The 24,549-nt window shown below is 39.3% G+C and overlaps 2 protein-coding genes across 10 annotated transcripts in view; one reads left to right on the top strand and one right to left on the bottom strand.

The window, feature by feature from the left end:
• Dcaf6 (DDB1 and CUL4 associated factor 6) overlaps positions 1–7,531 on the bottom strand; it is a 116,878-nt gene extending 109,347 nt beyond the window's left edge. For 3 of the 7 annotated variants that reach the window (XM_070034145.1, XM_070034143.1, XM_070034142.1), the window contains exon 1: positions 7,138–7,525. In XM_070034145.1, the coding sequence (XP_069890246.1) occupies positions 7,138–7,234 (97 nt within the window). In that variant the 5' untranslated portion in view covers positions 7,235–7,525. Of the gene's footprint in view, positions 1–7,137 lie in introns of all 7 variants that reach the window. The other 4 variants (XM_070034141.1, XM_070034140.1, XM_070034144.1 and 1 more) reach the window with 4 other exon arrangements.
• A 142-nt stretch (positions 7,532–7,673) lies between these two features.
• Positions 7,674–23,178, top strand: Mpc2 (mitochondrial pyruvate carrier 2). 3 transcript variants are annotated; one of them, XM_070034149.1, is made up of 6 exons: positions 7,674–7,692; positions 8,254–8,422; positions 16,452–16,492; positions 20,491–20,575; positions 21,316–21,427; positions 22,857–23,178. In XM_070034149.1, the coding sequence occupies exons 2-6, from the start codon at positions 8,314–8,316 to the stop codon at positions 22,891–22,893; spliced, it is 384 nt and encodes a 127-aa protein (XP_069890250.1). In that variant the 5' UTR covers positions 7,674–7,692; positions 8,254–8,313; the 3' UTR covers positions 22,894–23,178. The 3 variants fall into 3 exon arrangements, with proteins under 3 accessions (XP_069890250.1, XP_069890248.1, XP_069890249.1); XM_070034147.1 differs by lacking the exon at positions 7,674–7,692 and adding an exon at positions 7,714–7,808; XM_070034148.1 differs by lacking the exon at positions 7,674–7,692 and adding an exon at positions 8,020–8,085.
• The last annotated feature ends 1,371 nt before the right edge of the window (positions 23,179–24,549 follow it).

Below are 24,549 nucleotides of genomic sequence, written 5' to 3' on the forward strand. Positions count from 1 at the left end.
TATACTAGTAGTTATACAGTAGGGTTAAGTATTTTGGAAAAATTTCTTTCAAGTTACACACTTATACAACCCCAACAATATCACTATAGGTACTTACTGTGGAAGTGAAGACTAAAAAAGTATACTACCTGAATAATTAATAAAAAGCACTCAACAAATATCTCCTACCCTAATTATTTTTCATTGTAAACTAAAAGTTCATTGTAAATGAGGTGGGTTTTTTTTAATATCTTCCTTATAAGCTATCAAGCCATTAAAAAATACTTAGGAACCTCACCATCCTTTCTGAAGTCACTACATATATATATATATATATATATATATATATATATATATATATATATATATATATACACGCACACACATAGATATATTTATGTATTGTGAATATATATACATATATATTTATATTTATTTATGCAATGTAGAACTGTTTTGCAGCACCCAAAGCCAAGACTCATTGATGAGTATTCATTACACAAACTGGGCTACAAAATTTATTCAAGGCCAAAATAAGCAACAAACAAGAACCTCATCTAGTAAAGCTAATTCTGGAAAATCCTTGAGTTTTGTACATCTTGAGTTGCCATGTAAATGGGTGTGTGTGTGTGTGTGTGTGTGTGTGTGTGTGTGTGTGTGTGTGTGTGTGTGTGTGTGTGTGTGTGTGTGTGTGTGTGTGTGTGTGTGTGTGTGTGTGTGTGTGTGTGTGTGTGTGTGTGTGTGTGTGTGTGTCCTGGGGCTTGAACTTAAGGCCACTGTCGAGCTTTTGTGCTCATAGCTTCACATCTGGCTTTTTTGGTGTTTAAAGATGAGTCTCACAAACTTTTCTGTTCAGGCTGGCTTCCAACTGTGATCCTCAGATCTGTGTCCTGAGTAGCTAGGATTATAGGCATAAGCCACCAGCACCTAGCTTAAAACCTTATCTTTTTTTGAAATAATTTTAATTGAGATTAAATGATTACATAAATTTCACAAATTTCACAGTATTGTAAGATAGTGATACTTAGTTAAAGTCACAAACACTTTTAACTTTCACAAGGCAAATTGTCATTATCATGGTTTGTAATGTTTGTGAATTCCATGAGCTTTAACAATACAACTATTTCTTTCACATTGGGTGATATGTACATTTCTTTCCTTTTGTTGAGTGTAATCTTTTGCCTCTTTCCCTCTCATTCCCTCCCTCCCATTGCTGCCCTTGAGTTGCTTAGTTTTTATTAATGTCCAGTGCAGCTGATGGGCCCCTCTGTTGTATATCTTCCTGTTTCCTCCAATTCTGTGCTCTCCTCCTAGCTTCCCTTGGATGTGCACATATATTTACCATATATGTGGTTCAGAACATGGAGTCATTTAGAATGATAGAACAATTTGAATGGAGGTCTTTTGTTTCTTGAGTCCTGTTAACTTTGTCATACCTCCTTGCATTTTGTATTTAACATCCACATGTCAGGGAGACCATGTGCCATTTGTCTCTCTGCTCTTGGCTTACCGCACTCAAAATGATTTTTTCTAGTTCCATCCATTTCCCTGTGAATGCCATTATTTTGTCCTTTCTAATGGCTACATAATATTTCATGGACTAGAGGTACCATAATTTTTGGATCCATTCATCTGTGGTGGGGCATCTGGGCTTTTGTTTCCATATCTTAGCTACTGTGAACAGTGCAGCAATGAACATGGAGGCACATGTGTCCTTGTATCCTGGTTCCTGTTGCTCAGGGTAGATGCCTAGGAATGGTGGCTGGGTCATAGGGAAATATATATTTGGCTTTCTGAGGTACCAGAAGTGCTTTCCAAAGTGGTTGTATTAATGTACATTCCCACCAGCAATGCAATAGAGTTGCTCTTTCTCTGCATCCCCTTCAGCATTTGTCCTTGGCTGAATTTAGGATGTGGACCATTCTGACTGGGGTAAGCTGGTATCTCAGGGTTGTTTTTATTTGCATTTCCTTTACAGCCAGGGCTGATGAGCATTTCCTCATGTATTTCCTTGCCATTTTTAATCTTTTCTTCTAAGAAGTCTCTCTTTAGCTCTCTGGCCCATTTAGTAATTGGTTTGTTAAATTTGGGAGGGATTAGTTCCTTGAGTTCCTTGGATATAATGGATATATCGTCTGATATATTGCTGGTAATTTTTTTTCCCAATTAGTTGGCTATCTCTTTAGTTTGGTAGCTATATCTTTGGCTGTGCAAAAACTTTATTTTAAGGTAGTCCCATTTGTCAAGTCTCTCTCCAATTTGTTGTGACCCAATTTGTTGATATTAGTGCATGATAACAGGCTGGGGTCCACTTTTTGTTTTCTGCATGTGGCCACCCAGTTTTCCCAGCACCAATAGTCATTAAAACCGTATCTTTTAAAAATTTCACTGAATGTTCTACTAAGGAGGTAAAAGTCAGAACTTAATATCGTAACTTAGTAACACATTATGAAGAAGCTGGCCATGCAGAATGAAATGTTTCCATAATACAGTAAAGCATCATCTAAATGCAAAAGTAGTCATTTCAGTTCAAAATGACTCTGATGGTACTCAAGACAATAATTTCCTAAATGAAAAAAAATCATTTCCACTAAAATGTTGTCATTGGCTTCTTAACCATAATTTAAGTATTTGTGCATTATAGTAAACAGAAAGGTACTCCAAATTACTTTCATTTAGACAAAATTACTTAAAATTATTTTTGTCCCTTTATCTTTTAATTTAGAAGGGTTAAAAAGAGTAGATCCAACTTACAAGCAAGTCTGTCCAAAGGAGATATTAATAGAAACAGGAAATGCATAAAATGAGGGTTTTTTTTTTCATTCTTTACCAAATTTTCTGTTGTATGCATAATTCATTTAAAAACACTTTCAAGCCAGGCACTGGTGGCTCACACCTGTAATCCTAACTACTCAGGTGGCTGAAATCTGAGGATCATGGTTCAAAGCCAGCCTGGACACAAAAGTCCAGGGGACTTTCATCTCCAAAAAAACTACTCAGAAAAAACAGGAAGTGGTGCTGTGATCAAGTGGTAGAGCACTGAGCAAAAGCAACTCCAAGCCTTGAGTTTAAGTCCCAGGACTTAAATACACGTGCACACCACACACACACACACACACACACACACACACACACACACACACACACTTTCAAAATACACGTGCACACAACACACACACACACACACACACACACACACACTTTCAAAATACACGTGCACACCACACACACACACACACACACACACACACACACACACACACACACACTTTCAAGCTATGTGCTGAAGGCTCATGCCTGTAAATCCTAGCTACTCAGAAGGCTGCGATCTGAGGATTATGGAAGACAACCTAAGTAAACAAATCTATGAGACTCTTTATTTCCAAATAACCAGCAAAAAGCTGGAAGTGGAAGTGTGGCTCAAGTAATAGAGCCCCAGACTTGGCATAAAAAGTGAAAAGTGCAACGACTCAGAACTGGTACCAAAAAAGTTTTAAACCTTCAAGAAGTTTGTTTTCTAAAAAGAATGGAAGAAAAGGTTGCCCTTATTAACTATATATAAATGTGTAAATAAAATGTGTACCTACTAAGTTACACTCAACTCTAAAAGCACTGCTCTTCAGCTAGAGCTGAACAGTATCTTGAGAAACTCTGAAATGTTTAAATCTACAGGTTTCTCTGACTCTGGAATTCCACACTTACTCTTTTTAAAAAAGATCCTGAAGGTGAAAGGAATACAATAGAGTGGATGGACTTTTCAAAGTACAGTGTGCACATCTATAGAATTATTACAACAAAACCTCTTTGTAGTACTAATGTTCATGAATTTAGAAATGGAAAATTCCTACATTGGAATTTATAATAAGATCATAAAGATTACAACTGCTGGTCAAGCCTTTGAGTTTATACTATTCTAAATCAAGATTTTATTTGTTCTTGCAACTGGATACTATAAATTCATACCTGTTTCTCACAAATAACAGTTATTCATCTTCATTCCTACAACACAAAAAGATGTTTGGGGAACTAATTTTTATTTGGTGAGTAAAGTTGTGACTCAATGGTAGTAACAGTACTTGCCTACTATGTGCAAAGCCCTGGGTTTGAACCCTAGCATCAAAAATGAATAACAGACAGATATAGATGATGAACAAATGGATTTGTTTCCATAATTTTCTTTTATGAGAAGAGATAATCAATTTATATAAACTTAATTATGATAGTTGAATACTATCGTTGGAAAAATGCATACTATGGTAAAATTATTTAAAATGTAGATGTCACAAGAAAAAATTGTTCAGTAGTTCTATTCCAATTTTACTCTTATTAAAAATTTAAATACTAGAAATATATCAGAAAAAGATTTAACCTCCAGTTCTATATACAAATAATAGAGAAGTCTTTTTAAAAATTTAATTTTTTTCCTTTTTGCTTATGTGGTGCTGAGGAATCGAACCCAGGGCCTCATGCATTCAAGGCAAACACTCTACCACTGAGCCACCTTCCCAGCCCCTAAAAATTTAATTTTTAAAAGCCTACAACTAGAATTTATTTTTTAAAGCCTCCCTTATTAAGAAGTGAGTTTTAGTTTTTATTCTTTTGTGCTGGCACAGGTGCTTGAACACAAGACCTTGAGCTCTTGCTTGGCTGTTTCCACTCAAGGCTGGTGTTCTACTACTTGAGCCACATCTCCACTTCCATAAGAATACTTTTTAAGGCAATTTTAGCAACATAATACATTTTTAAAGAAGACTATGAGGTGAGTTGGGCGTATTAATTAGCTTGGGTATAGTGTTATTTCTCAATCTGTGTGTATATAAACACATCAAGTTGTTTACCTTCTCTATATATTTTGTCAATTAAGCTTCAAGTTAGAAAAAGTCACTGGGAATCAGAAAGTGTATGTTTTGTCATATTTTAATTAACTCTAACACAGATACAGTTTAACTACTTGAACCAGAAGCACCAACACACAAACAAAGCTTTATAGGTACTTAAAACAGTCCAACTAAAGGCTAAATTATAAATTTGCATACAAAAGTGCTGTTTTGTTTATTAAGCTAAAATGAATTTCTTTTCAGAAAATGAATTTTAAAATGAATTTGCACACTTTTTAGGTTAGTAATTTTTAAAAGTAGTCTCTACAAACGTTTTAAAAATAATTTATCACTCTAAGTACTTATTGCAACTGCTCAAAAGCACGTACAAAGATGGTTCAGGCACTGCACTGCTGTTAGCACAAGTCCATTTAAAGAAAAAGGAGCCTGAAGTTGTTGCCTCACACCTGTAATCCTAGCTACTCAGGAGGCTGAGACCTAAGGAGTGAGGTTAGAAGCCAGCCCTGGAAGAAAAGTCCTGAGTCTCAGGACTTAACTGCCAAAAAGCAAAATAGCTCAAGGACAGCATCCAAGTCCTGAAGTCCTGAGTTCAAACCCCAGGATCAGCGTCAAAAAAGAAGGGGGAGAGGAGGAGAAGAGGGGGGGACAGAAAGGGGGAGGAAGGGAGAGGGAGAGAGGGAGGGCAGGAGGGAGGAGGAGGGAGAGAAAGGGAAGGGGGAAAAAAGATTTGATTGCATATAGTGGGCAGACTGGTAACCCCAGCACTCAGGAGGCTGAGAGAAAAGGACTGAGAAGTCCAAGACTAGCCTGATCTATATAGTAAGAACCTGCTTCACCTTTCACACACAGACTGAGTCCAATAACTGCTTTGTACTGTGAATATTGTGTAATCATTTAAAAGACACCATATAGCTACCTTTATGGAAATGGTAAGATGTCCAAGATGTAGTATAGAAAAAGCAAGTTGCAAAATAATGTTTACACCACCACATATTCAGCGCTCTCTCTCTCTCTCTCTCTCTCTCTCTCTCTCTCTCTCTCTCTCTCACACACACACACACACACACACACACACACACACACATACACACACACCACCTATTTCTGTAGGTATATAAGTGCTGATGAAAATGCAAGGAGAAAAGGTCTAAAATATGTTTAAGAACTGGAAAATATGAGTAGCTCTAAGGATGGGTGTGAACTTGGAATGGGAGTGATCACAGATACGGCTTCATTTCTGTGTTTTTGCAAAGAATGCACTCATGCTATTGGAGACACGAAAAAGAACTTTAAATTTGACTGCCTAACTTCATAACAACTAATTCATAAACCAGAACTATTCGCTGTAATCGGGATTTTATTTGCTTGTTTCCTATTTGTTTTGAAGTCGAAAACTGACGGCATCAAATCCGCTCACCTGGCAAAGTGACAAATCGGAAAGGTTGGGGGGGGGGGCGGGCAGGTCCTGACGGAGCACATCCATTCCAGACTTTTTAGTTAACTCGATGTGACTCAAAAAAATCATGTTATACAAACCAAACGAAAAGAGTGGAATACTGAGCCCTCGGCAGTGGAAGGCTGTTTTTAGAAAGCTTAACTAAGAAACAGAAAATGCCAGGAGTGTTTTCCAGCGGTGGGAAGAGGAACGTGAAACCCTACACTCCCCGCCCCCCCCCCCGCCCCCGCCTCCCTCAAAGCGGTCAAAAGGAACTGAGCAGGCGGCCGGGACCTGGGAAGGCGCGGGGGTGGGGAGAGCTCGGCTATCGCTCTTAGGTTCTGGCTTAGCGCCCCAACACAGTTTATGCCGAGTGTGATTGCAACGAGAAATCCCCGGGGGTGAGGAACGCGTCGTGGAGACACCTAAACCCTCCCTTAGACCCAAAGTGGGGGCGGGGGGGGGGGGAATAACAAACACTCGGGGCTCTTCGGCTGAGCAGGGACTCCGGCTTTGGAGAAGAGCAAAGGCACCAACTTTTTGCTCTAAATGCCGCAGCTCTGGTAAGGTTCAGCAAGTCTTTTCCCGAGACCCGGCCCCCTCAAAACCGACCTCTACACCTTTCCAAAGCCAGTACCGCCTGTCCACGGCCCGACTCTCCGAGGAAAAATCCAGCCCGGGCGGAGGCCGACAGCTTGCATTTCAATGGGGGCTTGACCGAGGGAGGTGTGGGTGCCAAGTCCAGTGACCGAGGTCCCACGAAGCACCCCAGTCTCCAAGGTACTCCGGCCGAGACACGGTGCCACCACCAACAGTCCTGGCGGCGCCCCCTCCCCCACCTCAGGGCGGCGACCTAGGCGTCCCCGCCCCGGGGGCCCCGCTCACCCAGGTAGCGGCTCCGGAGCCGGGACGGGTCTTCCAGACCAAGAGACCTTTTCCTCACGTCCCACAACAGGTGTGGGCAGGAGCCGCCCCGAGACATGGCTCTGGCCAGGGCCGGGGTGGAAGGGGAGACCACCGCGGGGGAGAAGGGGAGAGGGGGAGGGGACACGCGGATCAACACCCGAGCGGCACCCGCACCATCCGCGCGCTGGGCCTCGTGGCCGCCGCGCGTCAGATGGCGGCGGCGGCGGCGCCTTCTCCCCGGGAGGCGAGCGGCACCCGCGCTGTAGCTCGCCTCATACTCTCCGCCTCAGACTAGCCGAGCACACCCGAGATCAGCAACAGTCCCCTCCTTCGGCCCCGCTCCCACGGAGGCGGAGGAGGAGGAGGAGCGGAGGCGGGCGTAACTCCTCCCTCTCCTCGTTCTGGACTCCGCCCACTTCATCCATTTCTCGCGAGATCACAGCCACCCCTTCCCCCGCCCACGGGATCTGGATCTGGTGTGCGTCACAGCTGCCTTCAACCTGGAAGGATGAAGGTTCAGGCCGCTCTAGCCAGGTCCTTAATTCTCTATGGCGACCGAGGAGTAGAGAGTGGTAGCGGCAATCTGCGCTCTCTCTAGTGTCTCGCTCTCGTGTTTCTGTCCAGAAGAAGCAAGAGAGTGTGCCTGGAAGGTGGAAAATTTATTTTAGTTATGGGCCTCCTAAGTCAAAGTGAAGTGGTATGTCAGGCGCGGCTTCACTTTCCCTTCTCCAACATGGCCTCAGGAGCAGGAAGAAGTCGGAGGCTCTCGCCGCGCTCCGCCTGCGCTATGGTTTGCGCCAATTCTGACGGGCAGCTCCTTCTGCGCAAGCGCGTTGCCAACAGCGCTCTGAGCGGAGTGGGCGCGGCCGACTCTTGAACACCTGTTGCCTTGGCTCCTCCCTCGTCTCCCCCGCCCGTGGGCAGGAGGTGGGCCGGGGCGGGGTTTCACGGAGCCTCCGCCCCCTCAACCTTCTCCGGGTGCTGGCAGCTGGGTGGTTCGGCTACGTTCGTCTGAGCAGAGTGAAGGGCGTCCTAGGGCAGAGGCGGGCTAGGCGCTGTGGCAAGGGAAAGTGACGAGCTGCCTTTCGTTGCCAGGCGGAGACGAGGACACGGCGACGCTCCCACCCAGCCGCCCACGATCGCTAGGCGGCCAAGATGTCAGCCGCCGGCGCCCGAGGCCTGCGGGCCACCTACCACCGGGTCCTAGATAAAGTGGAGCTGTTGCTGCCAGAGAAACTGAGGCCTTTGTACAACCACCCGGCAGGTAATTAACCCAGAATGGTTCCCACCATGATCTTCCCTCTCTCTCCAATGGACCTTTTAGAGGCCAACTGACAGTTGCGCTATTTGACGCGCCCCAGAGCTCTGATCCCTTTTCCCCTTCTACTCGCCTGACCTCTCTGCATTTCATCTTTCATCCGGCATCCCTTCCCAAACCTGTACATTTGAAATCAGCTCCCTTCCTGACCTCTGTTGCATTTGCTCCTTAAGCACCCAAAATCCTGGACCTAGCCTTCAGATTTGATCCTTCCCAACTTTTTCTATACGAAAGGGTCTAAGGGTCACCATGAAACCTTTATTCTCCCCCCCACACACACTTTTTTTTTCTCCACGAATTATAACACACGCAGGAATGAGCTGGGTTTGGTGGCTTCACCCCTGAAGGTTTGGAGGGAGTAAAGGTCATGCTTTTTCCAGTTCCTGCCAGTCGAGGCCTACAGAGAACCCTCCCCAAAACTGGTTTTCAAAGTCATGGTCATTCCTCATCCCATGCGTCCTGTAGGCTTCTCTGAAGTCTGTCTAGATGCAATTGCAGAACAAGGTACATCAGGACCTTTCTGTTGGGGAGGGGACACAAATATGAATATAGTTTCTGCTCTACCACTTACCATAGGTGTGACCTTGGTCAGAATATTAGATATTTGGTTTAATGTGAATGTGACAATCAGATAGAATATATGCTTGACTCCTTGGAAGTGCACAATGTTAGCTTTCTATTCTACTGGAAAACAGTATCCTTGTGGCTGGAAAAAATTATTTGTAAGAAACTGGAAGATCCCAATCACTCCAACTATAGTTATAATATAGTTCTAAAATTCTATAAAATAGAAGATAATAGTGCTTATTTGGCTGGGGACAAAAATCCACTATATTCTAAGGCCTCTTTTCAAGCATAAAATTTATCAAGTGGGAAATTTTGCTGTAGAGTGAAAGACTGAAATGCTACTGAAAAAAAAGTGGGTGTTTTTTTTCTCTCTTCATACTTAAATCTATATTCTGCAGTTGGTGTCTTTAGGAAGGCTATTTAGTCCTACCCATATCTAATTAGGAAGCAGGTCTCTGGACCCTTGTTTCCTAAATGTTGATTTCCAGTTTTACAAGGGAATGAAGTGTACATCTCTATTTTAATCCATAATATTATTTACTGCAATATTGAGCCCATTATAAAACTGATCTTTAAGAAGTTGTTATTGAATCTTAGTTATTTCTTAGTTGTTGATACACTCAGTGTTTTGGAATTATGCTGTGGGTTTTTTAAAATTGAATTTGAACTTTAATTTTGATTTGCTGTTTTATGGCAAAGATTTTCAGGAGACATGATTGGGCAGTACTCTGTAAATGATCAGAATGTTCAGAATCAACTGAATTCTATAGAGTCAACTGACCCTCTTGAGCTTTGTGTTTGGGCCATGGGAGAAGGTCAGCGTAGAGGAGGAACAACTTCAAACTACTTGAAATAGTACAGGATTGAAGTAGTCTATTTTGATCTTTTCCAAGGCTTTGGCTTTTGGCCATCTTTAGTTATGGCTTATAATACTTAACTTTTGGGATGAAGAGTACATTATTCATTTTACCTGGGCATCTTTGTTCAGTTTTTTTCTTCCCATATAATATTTTTAAATGTTAATTGTACAAGACAATTTTGACATGTCCATATTTACATACAGTATACTTTGATGAGACTTGCCTCCGCCTCTTACTGGTTTAGTTCTTTTTTTATTATTTTAAAGTTATGTTTATTTTTATGATAAATTTTAAATCAAGTACTTGAATCAAAATTCAATCCCTGGGTTTAATATACATCCTTTATGGTTACATCTAATTATTATCTGAAAATAGACACTGAACTAATTCAGCTAATGAATAAAATAAACAACTATAAACAATAAACCTCAGGCGGGATCATGCATGATCAGTTAAACCATATTGCCACAGTGTTTTAGTCTCAATTCACATTTGTTTCCATCACATAGGTATCCATTTCTAGAACTGTCTTAGAGAGCAAAGGCTAACAACTAAAGCAATTTTGCCTTAAAGGAAATTCAGTTTAATACAAAGGAATGCAAGAAGAAAAATCAGGACCCTTGATCAGAAGCATTCCATGCTTGTTACTTTGGTGTACAGCAAAGATTCAAGGAAGGCTAAGGAGAAAATGTTTTCTTTGCCCACTGAAGCATGATCAATAAAGACATTGCTAATAAAGGACTTCTTATGTTAGCTACTAACTACTTGGACAAAGTCTTAGCCAGTGTTACAAAACAAAAAACAAAACAAAACAAAAAATTATTGAGAACTACGTCTCCAGGAAATACAAACAGGAGGGTTTTCTTTGTTTCCAACAGAAGAGTCATATCTATAAATACAAACATGATTGGTTTTTCCTTCTATAATCTTTGAAATACTAAAGGGGTGCCAGCTGAAGTTCTTTTATGTCAATCTTTTTTCAGTGTAGTAAAAGGAACTCATACAGACTTGGAAGCCTGACCTAGATTGAGTCTTGGCTGTTTGACCTTGACCTTAAATTCCCCAAACTTTCCTTTGTTTTCCAACCTGTAAAATGGGGAAAATAATTATCACTATTTAAAGATTGTTGTGAGCTAGGCGCTGGTGGCTCACATCTGTAATCATAGCTACTCAGAAGGCTGAGATCTGAGAATAGAGGAAGCCAGCCTGGGCAAGAAAGTCCAATTAATCACCAGAAAACCAGAGATGACACTGTGGCTCAAAGTGGTAGAGCACTAGCCTTATGCAAAAGAGCTCAGGGACAATGTGTAGGCCCCAAGTTCAAGCCCCATGCTGGACAAAAAAAGAGAGAGAGAGAGAGAAAGATTGTTGTGAAAAATAAATGATGCAATATCTTTAAAACATGTAGCATGACTCCCAACTCACGCATTTAAGCTTTTTAATAATATGCAGAGTAAAGATATATATTGTTAGAAATTTATGATTGGGAAGTTGTAGGCACATCAAAAAAATAGAAATGAGGAAGCATGGAAAATAAGATTGCAGACTTATTAGTATTGAATAAAAGGAAATTATTCCAAGAGTTATCCAGAGTGAAAATTCCCTTGGCATGCTTTTTTTTTTTTTTTTGTCCGTCGTGGGGCTTGACCTCTGGGCTTAGGTGCTGTCCCTCAGCTCTTCAACTCAAGGCTAGCACTCTACCACTTGAGCCACACCGCCACTTCCGGTTTTCTAGTGGTTTATTGGAGATAAGACTTTCCTGCCCAGGCTGGCTTTGAACCGAGATCCTCAGATCTCAGCCTCCTGAGTAGCTAGGATTACAGGTGTGAGCCACCGGCACCCAGCCCTTGGCATGCTTTTTTGCATAATGGTATTTGTTATTGTCATCCTGTGAATATTAGACTAAATTCATGTACAAAGCTTTTTTCATTGGTATGCAAGGATAGAATGTTAACATTTGAAAATTATACACTTCTGATCCTAAACTTTGAGATTCATTTTTAACACTGACAAGTATTCCTAAATGATAACAGGAGTGTTATCTATCATAGCTGGAATATTATGTGACCAGGAATTTTGAGGCCTTGGTCATCCATTTCCCTTTATGTTGTTCTGTTTAAAAAGAGAAAAGAAAAGAAAAAAAGAGTTAACTAAGTATGTGTCCAAGTGAAGTTTCTCAGCTCACGTTAGGAAAACCCCTAACGTATTACCACCTAACTGTATACATAACCATGACTCCAGTGAACACTTACATAGCCATACTCTTAAGTATTTGTCAGAGAAATAACCTTGAAGCCATGTTGCCCAATGTTTACTTAACAGCTTAGTTGGTGCTATGTGTTGAAAATGGTTTAAGTGTCCTTCAACATTTTATATATAGAAATGTAGTCCTTATTTCAAAGCATTTAAAAATTGGACACTTAATCATAGATGGAGCCTTTAGGAAGTGATTGAAATTAGGTAAAGTTTATAAGGTGAAACCTTCCTGATTGAATCCTAGTGACTTTATAAGGGGCAGGGGCGGGGGGAGACACCATACATAAATATGCATGTGCACTGTTTCTGTCTCATGCCTTATGATGCTCAGTACTTCCTCAGGACTCTTGACAGCAAGAGGGCCATGACCAGGTAACATCCCTAGATCTGATAACCTTATGAACCATGAACCAAAATAACCCCTTTATGAAATAGTCTGCCTCGAGTATTTCATTATAGTAAAGAATATGTACTGATATAATTGGGAGGGGGTAGTCTTTTTCAGCGTGTGTGTGTGTGTGTGTGTGTGTGTGTGTGTGTGTGTGTGTGTGTGTGTGTGTGTGTGTGTGTGTGTGTGTGTGTGTGTGTGTGTGTGTGTGTGTGTGTGTGTGTGCATGCTGCTCCTGGGCTGAAACTCAGGACCTGGGTGTTATTGCTGGGTGTAGTCTTTTTCAGCGTGTGTGTGTGTGTGTGTGTGTGTGTGTGTGTGTGCGTGCGTGCGTGCGTGTGTGTGTGTGTGTGTGTGTGTGTGTGTGTGTGTGTGTGTGTGTGTGTGCGCTGCTCCTGGGCTGAAACTCAGGACCTGGGTGTTATTGCTGGGTGTTTTTACTCAAGGCTAGCAATTCTATACTTGAGCCACTTTCCTGCCCAGGCTGGCTTTGAACCTCACTCTTTAAATCTTAGACTCTTAAATAGCTAGGATTACAGGTTTGAGCTACCAGTGCCCAGCATGGGAATGGTCTTTTTAAAAAGGAAAAATTACTATTTGCATTTATAAATATCCACATCAGATTATTTGGTACATGTCAGCATCATCTGGTAATTCAGAAAATAAGCAATTCAGAATGTCTTGCATATTTGTTAGTGTCTGTGGTTAAAAAAAATACCCACTAATTAAAATTCTTTTGATCCAAGGTTCAAGCAACTTTAATTTCATGTTTTAATAATTTTGTTTCTCTTGTTTGTATATTAAATTATCACCTCGCTTGGAAAAGTTGAGTAAATTAGTAAGAAACTTATTAGAAAGCTATTGTAACTGAAAAAACCAAATCTGCATGTGATCTGTAATCCATCACTAAGAGAGTAGAAGCAGGAAATTCACTTGTTTAAGACTAGCCTGGTCTATATAGTATGCTCCAGACCAGCCTGAGCTACTGAGGCAAAATAGGGGAGGGAAAGGGAAGACAATGGGAAGGAGAATGGAAATGAGGGGAAAGGAGGAGAGGAGATAGAAGGAAAAGACCAGAATCTGGAACTTTATAATGAAAATGACTTTGGAGTAGCAGAAAGGAACATCAATTTTGAAATAGGAAGACAAGTCTCCAGAAGAGTGCATGATATCTTTTTGATGATTTTATAGAAATATTTAAGCAAAATCTACAGAGAAATCCATTTTTTGACTTCTTTTTTTATTGCAAAAATACTGTACAGAGGGGTTACAATTACATGGACAAGATAATGAGTACATTTCTTATCAAGCATTGTAGCCTCCTCCTTTGTTTCCCCTTCCCATCCCTTCCCATCCTCCCCCACCCCCCCAAACCTCCCTGCCCCCCCCCCACCAAAGTTGTAAAGTTCGTTTTCTACATAACAGCTTGTACATCTCATTGTTGCAATGGGTCCACCTGTATCCCTATTTAAACAATTTGTTTTTCCCCTTCCCCTCCACAAATTATACCGACATCAAATACAGTGAAAGCAGGGGTTATACTGTGGGGGAGGGACATACAAAGCAACAAAGAAATAATCTTATAAATGTGTTAGAAACATTCCCATGAAATAAAAAAAACATTTGAATACATATCTTAGGGTTCATTTCCCTAGCATCACCTTATCTGACCTTTTCTGCTTGACTCAGACATCTACTAGATATTGCAAATAAGGGAAACCATGGGACCTATGTTTCTTTGGGCCTGGTTTACTTCACTTAATACTATTTTTGAGAAATCCATTTTTTTACATTTTAAAATTGTTTTCAGTTAATGTTAAAATCAACCAACAATGGGTTTTGGTTTTTTCTTTTTTTTTTTTTTCTTTTTCTTTTTCTTTTGAGACAGTCTCGCTCAGTAGCCCAAAATGGCCTCCCAATTTCCCATCCTCCTGTCTCAACATGCGCTAACCACACATGGCTCTTAACCAACTACTTTTGACAGTACTCTCAACACAAGCTTATCATAATGGATTCATTTCTATTTTGGTTGTTGGTATTACCAAAGGATGAAACTAGTTTTAACAAAAGTACTTCTTTTTTTACAAAAGTACTTTATAGCCTTAAGTTTCCCTAAATGGTTTTTATATGGCTTCTAGAAATGATTTCACTTAACTAGCCTTCCTGTTCTTAGGTCATTAAAAACCAGAACTGGTCTGATGCTGTTGGCTCACACCTATAGTCGTAGCTACTCAGGAAGATCGGGGGATCAAGTTTTGAAGTCAGCCAGGGTAGAAACATCCCTATGAGACTCTTACCTCCAATTAACCACTCAAAAACCAGAAGTGGCCAGATGCCAGTGTATAACATCTGTAATCCTAGCTACTCAGGAGGCTGAGATCTGAGGATCATGGTTCAAAGCCAGCCTGGACAGGAAAGTCCATGAGACTCTTATCTCCAATAAACCAGTAGAAAACCAGAAGTAGCACTGTGGCTCAAATGGCAGAGTCCCCCTCTTGAGCTAAAGAACACAGGGACAGTGCCCAAGCCCCAGAGTTCAAGTCCCATGACCAACCAAAAAAAAACAAAAAACAGAAGTAGCACTGTGACTCAAAGTGGTAGAGCACTAGCCTTGAGCAAAAAAGTTCAGGGACCAATGCCCAGGCCATGAGTTCAAGGACCATGACTGACAAAAATAAATGAATAAATAAAAGCCAGCACTGTATTTTATTTAATGTATTTATTTAAAGTTTTATTTAATGTGTCCCCACTACCTGGAACACTATACCTCATGTGGTAATTATTATGGTTGTCTCACCCATCTATAGTGGTCTTATCTGTGACAAAGTAGATTCAGAACGATAGCTAGTTATTAACCTTGTTCAATGCTCTTCAACTTCAATTTTTCTGCTTCTAAATGATAGGTCTAACTCAGTGTTGTCTTTCAAATGGTAGCTGACCATATATGTATTGTATTAATGAGAATGAGTTCTATTTAGGAAAAAAGAGGGGTTAAATGTATCTTTACCTAGGTAGTAGCACTGTTGAGAAATACTAATTGGGAGCAGATGAAGAGAAGTAAAATGTGTTCTACTTGAGTGATGACACCTAATTTTAGACACTCTGTGTGTGTGTGTGTGTGTGTGTGTGTGTGTGTGTGTGTGTGTGTGTGTGTGTGTGTGTGTGTGTGTGTGTGTGTGTGATCCATAAAGACAAATTATTCTTGCAAAGCAAAATGTTATAGTCATGACCACATGATCCTCCCAAAATGCAGAAAGTTTTTAAAAAAAGAGTTTAAGAGTTTGCATCTAGGAACATAAAAATGTTAACAGCCTGGTGCTCATGGCTCATGCCTGTAATCCTAGATATCCGGGCAGTTGAGATTTGAGGATCTAAGTTCAAAGCCAGCCTAGGCATGAAAGTCCCTGAGATCCCTATCTCAAATTAACTACCTGAAAACAAAGTAGAGCTGTGACTCAAAATGATAGAGTGCTAGCCTTGAGCACAAAAGCTCAGAGAAAGTGAGAAGGCCCTGAATTCAAGCCCCACTACCACCACCAACAATGAAACTGTTAACAAAATGTGCATACTAGCCTCAGGAGGCTAAGGTCTGAGAGATCCTGGTTCAAGATCAACCCAGGCAGGAAACCCCATGAGATTCTTATCTCCAGTTGATCACCAAAGCCAGTATGCACACTTGTAATTTCAATTACATGGAAGGCAGAAGAGGAAAATTACAGTCCAAGACCAGCCCCAACAAAAAGCACAAAACTCTACCTGAAAAATAATTAAAATAGAAAAGGGTTTGGGGCATTGCAAGGTAGAACGCCTGCTTAGTAGTCATGAGGCCCTGTACCCAAATGCCAATGCAACCACTAACCACTACACACAAAAAATACATGTATTATTTCTGATTTTTTTTCAGGTCCCCGGACAGTTTTTTTCTGGGCTCCAATTATGAAATGGGTAAGTCTTGACTTTTAGCAGAAGCTATTGAAATACTTTTTTTGGCATTTTTTAATACCATGTATTGATTGTACAAGGGGATTTCATCATGACATACGCAAAGAATGTACCTGGCTCAAATTCTCCCCTCTATTTCTCTCCCTCATCCTCTTTCTCACACTTGTTAAAACAATTTCAACATTCTATGATTTTCCTGTCTGTAAAGTACTTCAACCATATTCACCTTCACCTTCTCCCTTGGCCCTCCCTGTACTATAGGTACCTACCCTCCACAGAGCTTGTTTTATTTCACTGTTACTAATTTGATTAAATAATTAATAATAGAACTTCTTAAATAGAGCTAGATTCTATGAAGAATATACTTTATTGGAAATAATAATTGTTGGAAATAAATATATATTGGAAATAATTGTGGCATGCATTCTCAAGTGTATTTCTTATTATCCACGCAGATTTTTAATTCCTATTTGGTTTTCCAGCTGGAACAAATTATATAGTTTAATTCAATTTAAGTTCTTAAGGATTTTGCTATGTGTAAGCATTTTGGAGTTTCACTAGTCTATTTTCTTAGCATGCACTCTCTAAAAGTGTCATATGACATATGACTTTTGGGGGTTATTTTTTTAAGGAGTTTGTAATTGAGACAGGGTTTTGTGTGTTGCCCAGGCCTCAGACTCATGATACAGTCTAGGTTAGCCTTAAACTTAATTTCCTTCTGCCTTTATCTCTAAAAGTGCTAGAATTAGAAGAATGTGCCATCTTATGACAGGCCATGTCTCTAGCCCTTTCTACTACAGTTATTTTTTTCAATAGGGCCTCAATTCTTTCCAGTGCCAGCCTAGATCTCAATCCTCCTATTTATACTTCTTCACCATAGCTGGAATTACAGGCATGAATTGTCATGCCCAGCTTTTTCTATTGAGATGAGTGGGGTCTTGTGACCTTTTATTGCCTGTGTTTTTCCTGGAATTGCAATACTCCTGATTTCAGACTCCTGAGTAGCATGAGTCACTGGCACCTGCCTTAATAAACAGAAGAATAGTGAAGGAAAGAGGAGGATGAAGAGGAAAGGAAGAAAAAGGAAAAGTCAGAGGGGTTGAGGAAGAAAGGGGGAAGAAAAAGAAAATCACATGGGCTTCAGACATTTGAAAATCACCTTTTAATTGATGAAAGCTATAGGAACTAGCTGGATCTTCTAGATGCCAAATTGTATAGGGTTACTTAATACATATCTTATTTAATCTTCATCCAAAAATAACCTGAGAAATAAACATTATCATTGTTTTCTAGGTAAGGGTAATAGGTTCAAAGGACTAGATGAGCATGCAAATACTATTTTTAGTAAGTTACAAAGTCAGAAGTTGAACATCTCAGTTTGAATTCAAAGCCTTAGCTATTAAGCATTCATTTATTACATTTAAAATAGTCATTATGGGTCCAATACTTTTTTAGTGTATACCATTAGGGAATATCTTGTGTTATAACTCTAATCACTTTCCAAATCTGTAGTGCCATTTATTTGAATGAAGCTCAGAATAAAGTTGAAGAGGAACTTGATTTACTCCTCAGCTGGAGGCTAAAAATGTAGGAAAGGATAGCTACAGAGATTAACATTTATCTGTACTACTCTAAAATATATTTTGTTTTATTTTGTCTTTTGTTTTGGTGGGATTTAGTTTTAGTACTAGGGATTGAACCCAGAGCCTCATGGTTCTCTACCATTTGAACTGTGCTGCCCCTAACCCTTGCTAACTTTTATCCAAACTGGCCTCAAATTCACAATCTTCCTGTCTCACTATAGCTTGGTACAGTAGCTACAGTACACAGTAAGTAGCTCTAGCTACTTAGAAAGCCTTGAGCCAAGAGTTCAAGGACAATCTGGGCAAAATACCAAAAGAGATTATAAATAAATAAATATATATATATATATATATATATATATATATATCTTTAAGAGAATCAAATTGTGTGTGTGTGTGTGTGTATCTTTGAGAGAATCAAATGTTCATGAAACTGGGTTTTTATAACCCAGGCTCAAAATCCTGCCATCACCTTAGGCCCAGGCACTTGCCCCCATGTGCCAAATAGACACAGTGAAGGGTAGAAAAAAAGAAACGTATTACATGGCAGCATAGGAAGACAGCACGTCAGTACATCTTCTGTAGTCTTGGGGAGTGAGGGCCATACAGATGTGGCCTGGTTGGCACAGTTACTTGTTATCTCTGGGGGCCTGGAGATCTGTAGCTTTGGGCCCATTTTGTGACAAAAGGCAAACAGCTCCTCAAGATAGAACATTTTCTAATCAACTTAAAGCTGTTTGCCTTTTGTCACAAGATGGTTATTGGTGAATATATTCCTCCTGAACTTGAGGTGATTGTAATGTGACTGCTAGAGGGAATAGCTCAGATCAAGGAGCACAAGTGCACAAAGACTGGCTACTCAGCTTTTAGTTAATTGACAAGCCCAGCAAAAAGCAACTTTTAAATTGCTTACATATACTCAGAGTGTGGACAATCTTAACTTCTGACTTCTTAAAAAAATTATAGGCTATTTCTCATAATCCTCATATACACATTCATTGAGACACAGTATAATGTATGGACCTAGAAGTCAGTCTGTTTGCTACCAACAGTTTTCCATCTGTAGTTTTTCATCATTGCTTAAGAATCAGAACAAAAATGGAGCAGAGAAAATATAGGTTATGACACAAAGAACAATGTAGTAAATTTGAAAGCTTACCATCATTGCTTTCTTAAGCTACTAACTTCATTAATTCAAAGCCCTTAAGGCTAGGCACAGCAGGACAGCATTGGGAAGGCAAATGCAGGAGGATTGAGATTCAGCTAATCTTGGGCTATCTATAGCAAGTTTTAGGCTCAGTAGTGATTCCCTTAACATGATGCCCTGCACTGATTTTTTTTTGGAGCAAAAGCTTTTTACAGATTTATATTCTCTATATGAGGACCTCTTTTAGAAACTCTGTTAAAATACTAGACATAATTTCTTATAACATTCTCTAGTGACATATTTAGGATTTGCTAAAGAGAAAGTAATAAAGGGAAGAGAAGAGCCAAAATCTTAATGTTGACTCTGGGTAATAGATGTGTAGAGGTTTATGTACTATCCTATCTTATGTAGGATTGAATTTTTGTTAAAAAAATGTTTAAAGACAGACACCAGTAGTTCATGCCTGTAATCCTAGTTACTAGTGATGCTGAGATCTGAGGATTGCTGTTCAAAGCCAGCCGTGGCAGGAAAGTCCATGAGACTCTTACCTACAATTAGCCACCAGAAAACCAGAAGTGCACTGTGGCTCAAGTGGTAGAGTGCGAGCCTTGAGCTGAAGAGCTGAGGGACAGCGCCCAGGCCCAGAGTTCAAGCCCCACAACTGACAAAAAACAATTTTTTCAAAAGCTCAAAGTGGAGCTATGGCTTGAATCATAGAGTACTAATCTTGAGGGGGGGAAAAAAATGCCCAGGCTCTTGCCCTGAATTCAAGCCCCAGGACCAGCACCTAAAGCAAAGAAAATGTTTAATTACACAGTCTAATCTCTGAAGTAAAGTAAGATAAACTAATATTCCTGTAAAAACTCATTACCAAACTTTCTACATAATGCTGACAGTAGCTAGGAAGGGGAAGATTCTGTAAAAGAAAGTAATAAAATGTACCAGAGAATAAATGACCATATATAAAAAAATTAATAACAACAACAACAATGTATATTCTACTTGCAACTCTTTGGTAGATTATTATAGAGAAGAGTTTCATGGACTTTCCTGCCTGGTCTGGCTTTGAATGGCAATTCTCAGATCTCAGTCTCCTGAGTAGCTAGGATCGCTACTGACTTGATTACTTCTACTTTTAAAAAAGGATAATTTTTTGTTTGGATCTACATTTACTTAGACATTATAATTACAGCTATTGTCTCAGAAATATTTTGTGTCTAAAACAATCACCTTACACTCCTGATGCCTTTTTTCTTTCTGTTTGTTGCTAGGGGTTAGTGTTGGCTGGATTGGCTGACATGGCCAGACCTGCAGATAAACTCAGCACTGCTCAGTCCAGTGTTTTGATGGCTACAGGTAAATTATATGAATGTCTGCCATATTCCATTAGAATATGTTATTTTTGTTTCATATTTTATTTAGTAATTGTTTTTAATGCATGCATACATCATTCACACAAAACAGATAGATAACTTGCCTGTCCCTAGGAGGTTATTGCATAATCAACAGAGAGGACAGAGAAGGTTGCTAAAATAAGTATACAGGTGCATGCGTGCACACACACAAGCATGTACACCAATATTAGGACTTGAACACAAGTCCTGGGTGCCATCTCTGAGCTGTTTTGTAAGGCTGGCACTCTACCACTTGAGCCACAGCTTGTCTTCTGGCTTGTTGGTGGTTAATAGGAGATTAGAGTCTCACAAACTATCCTGCCTGTGCTGGCTTAGAACTGTGGTCCTCAAATCTCAGTCTCCTGAGTAGCTAGGATTACAAGATACGAGCCATCAGCACCCAGCTTCTGAAAGGGATTTTGTTTTCAGGTTTTCTCTGAGCATATTTTTATAAATGGGAAAAAAAGTTGCAGTTAATACTCACTTGGCTCTAGAGAGGCTCCCATTTATAAAGTAAGAACTGACTTTCGTTAATACTTAAAGATACTTTTTTGAAGACTCAAGAGTTTAACATTTCTTTATCCTTCATCCTATGTTATTGTTGTCATAGAGTAAAATTATTTTTGTAATATTAAATATTCAGATAAGTCATTTCATCAGAATCTTCACCTTTAAAAAGAAAAACTAATTTTGTCTCAACAGGGTTTATTTGGTCAAGATACTCACTTGTAATTATACCTAAAAATTGGAGTCTGTTTGCTGTTAATTTCTTTGTGGGGACAGCAGGAGCCTCTCAGCTCTTTAGAATTTGGAGGTAAGCCTACGCAGATACTATTTTAAACTACTTTAGAAGTTTACCCAGAAGACAGTATGTAGTTTTTAAATTCATATTAATAATAAGACGGAAATGTACCTGAAGCAGAAATTTACCATGCCTAGAAAAGTCAGGGGGAGGGTGCAAATAAGTTAAAAACACTTGAGCCAAGCGCCAGTGGCTCACGCTCAGTAGCTACTCAGGAAGCTGAGATCTGAGGATCACGGTTCAAAGCCAGCCCAGGCAGGAAAGTCTGTGAGACTCTTATCTCCAATAAACCACTAGAAAACCAAAAGTGGCGCTGTGACTCAAGCTGTAGAGCACTCATCTTGAGCTGAAGAGCACAGGGACAGCGCCCAACCCCAGAGTTCAAGCCCTTCGACGGACCAAAAAAAAAAGTACTTGAGTAAAATGTTGCTTAGTTTTAAATCTCAACAGTGCATTGTCCAGATGGATACTCCCTTTTACATAGTCTCTTTTATTAAGACAACATATAAAAATTTGGATTTATTGCTTCCAGTAACAGCCTTTTACCATCCACCCTCAGTTACATATAATGAAGTGAGATTTCAGTGTATAATGACATTACAATGAGGCCATTGGCTTCATTGGAAATGAAATAAGTTGTTTTTTTTTAACTATGAAATCAATGGTAAATAGTAATGGTAATACGATCAAATATTTAAAATTAGGATCTTTTGAGAAAGCTAAGCTCTGATCAGCTTCATAAATAAGCACATTCTTATTGCATAGTGTAAGCATTAGCTAGCTATATCTATTTTCTAATCTACTGTAAAGTAGAAAGAGAAGCAAGTAGAGTCCAGGATCATACAGAGGAAAGACTCTATGACTCTGTCATTTATTCTTTCCTGGATTAATGAGTATTGAGGAAACATTCCTTAGCTTCAATAAACTTCAATGTTTATATACTGTTGACCTGTTTAAAAAAAGGGTATATTTTACTTTTAATAATTAGACAGAAATGCAGTGCCAATTTATTTAATTCTTAGGTACTTTGTAAATATAAAGTGGAAAATTCTAGTAGCCAAACTTTATGCATATGTTTGAGTTTGTCCTAAAAATAGACCTGGGAATGTGACTCAGTAAAATAACTTTGCCTAGTATATGTGGGTACCTGGAATTGATCCACAGCATCATTAAAAGAAGAAAATATTTATTAAAACAATAATTTTGCACAAGAAACCATATGTTGAATAACTTGTTGAAACTTAATGGTAGTTGGGATTTTATTATTAAAAATATGGGCCTGTGAACCATTTGGATCACTCACTTTTCATTCTGCCTGTTTGGCTCTATAAGCTCCTATGAAGATTCCCTTGACAAAGAAATAGAATGAGCTTCTTACACTCTGATTACCATATATTAATCTATTGATATTACTGATCAATTATTTTCTGTGTTTTTATAGATATAACCAAGAACTAAAATCTAAAGGAATCAATTAAAGGAGTTCCTGATCACCTGAACAACCTAGAATATGGACATAACCACTGGGACCTAGTTTATTACTGATAAGGTGATATTGACCGTGCTAACATTTGGAAGGCGCTAGAGAAAAAAAATACTGTAACTATAGACTAGTGCTTGATTCTACAGAAAAATAAAGCAAACGTTTAATAACAGTCTCTCCTTACATGTAACTTTAAAGGAACCTATCTGTGGATATAATGGTTATCAGTAAAAAAAATTTTTCTACCATTTGTCCTTAATAAATCATACTTGATCATTCATACCGTCAGCCTCCTCCTGTTTTCAGACAAACTATTTAGACATAAAAGCAAACAAAAACTGAGTGTATTATCACACACCTGTAACCCTAACACTTGAAAAGGCTGAGGCAGGAGGATTGTAAGTTTGAGGCTAGTCTTGGATATATAATGAGAGCCTGTTTTTAAGAATCAAAAGCAAAAAATAAAAACAAAAATGTAAGCAACATGAAAGACAATTGAAAGGCTTAAGTAATCTACTTACTTAGTCAATGATGGTCAAGTAGCTATAGGTGAAAAGAATGTGGGAAAGATAGTAGAATAACTAGTCATATGGCCCCATACTATTTTTAAACCTTTTAACTTGACATGAAGAATTATTTTGTTCCTTACACATTATATACAATTCTTTTACACTTACAATTTGATCTGGCAGTACAAGAGTTTGAACTCAGGCCCTTATGTTTGGTGGATAGGTACTCTACCAGTTGAGCCACACTGCTAGCCCTGTAGCTTCAGATTTTTAAGTAGGACCATTTGGAAGACTGAGATGTTAGCTTTTTTATTTTTGGTTATGAGCTCTTTTTGCTAAAGGCTAGCACACTACCACTTTGAGCCACAGCACCACTTCCTCTTTTCTGGTGGTTAATTGGACATAGAATTGGACATAGTCTCAGGGATTTTCCTGGCAAGGCTAGCTGTGAATGGTCATCCTCAGATCTCAGCCTCCTAAGTACTTAGGATTACAGGCATAAACAACCAACACGTGGCTGAGATGTTGCTTTTTAACATAGTGCATGGTCCATAATAAATGTTGTTTTATCAATAATTTATAAAATATAGCACAAAAGATTCTAAAGTCAGACTGACTTGAATTTGAATTCCCATTCTATGATTTATAAGCTTGGCTTCAGGGGAGTTGAGTACCTAGCTAAGTATCTGGGATCTAGGTAGGCTTTCTGTACATTTGTGGCCTTTGTCTCCATAGTGAGAAGACACTGGACAAATTAAATTAGTCTACACTAGGAATAATCAACAGTCTTAAGTTGGCCTTCAATATGGTATACTGAGATTTTTTTTCTAAAAGTGCTAATAAAACCAGTCTTCATTAGAACTCTAACTAGATAGATTCACAAAGCAAATTATTTCAAAATTTGAAGAAACGGTTCATTTTTTTGTTTTATTTTGTTCATGTTTTTGTTTTATTTTGGGCCTTCCCCATCCTAAATGCACATGCTTACCACTGAGCTATTCTCCAGGCAAATGACTTTTTAATAATGCCATATACTGTAACTGGTAACAATTTAGCAAGATCTGTGTTTTACCATTTGAGTCTTTACCAGTTGAACTTTGAGGAGAGGAAAACTTGAGAATTAGACATAAGACAAAAGTGAA

Source organism: Dipodomys merriami, unplaced genomic scaffold (genome assembly GCF_024711535.1).
Source record: "Dipodomys merriami isolate MVZ:Mamm:240054 unplaced genomic scaffold, mDipMer1.0.p SCAF_24, whole genome shotgun sequence".
NCBI classification, from domain to species: Eukaryota; Metazoa; Chordata; class Mammalia; order Rodentia; family Heteromyidae; genus Dipodomys; species Dipodomys merriami.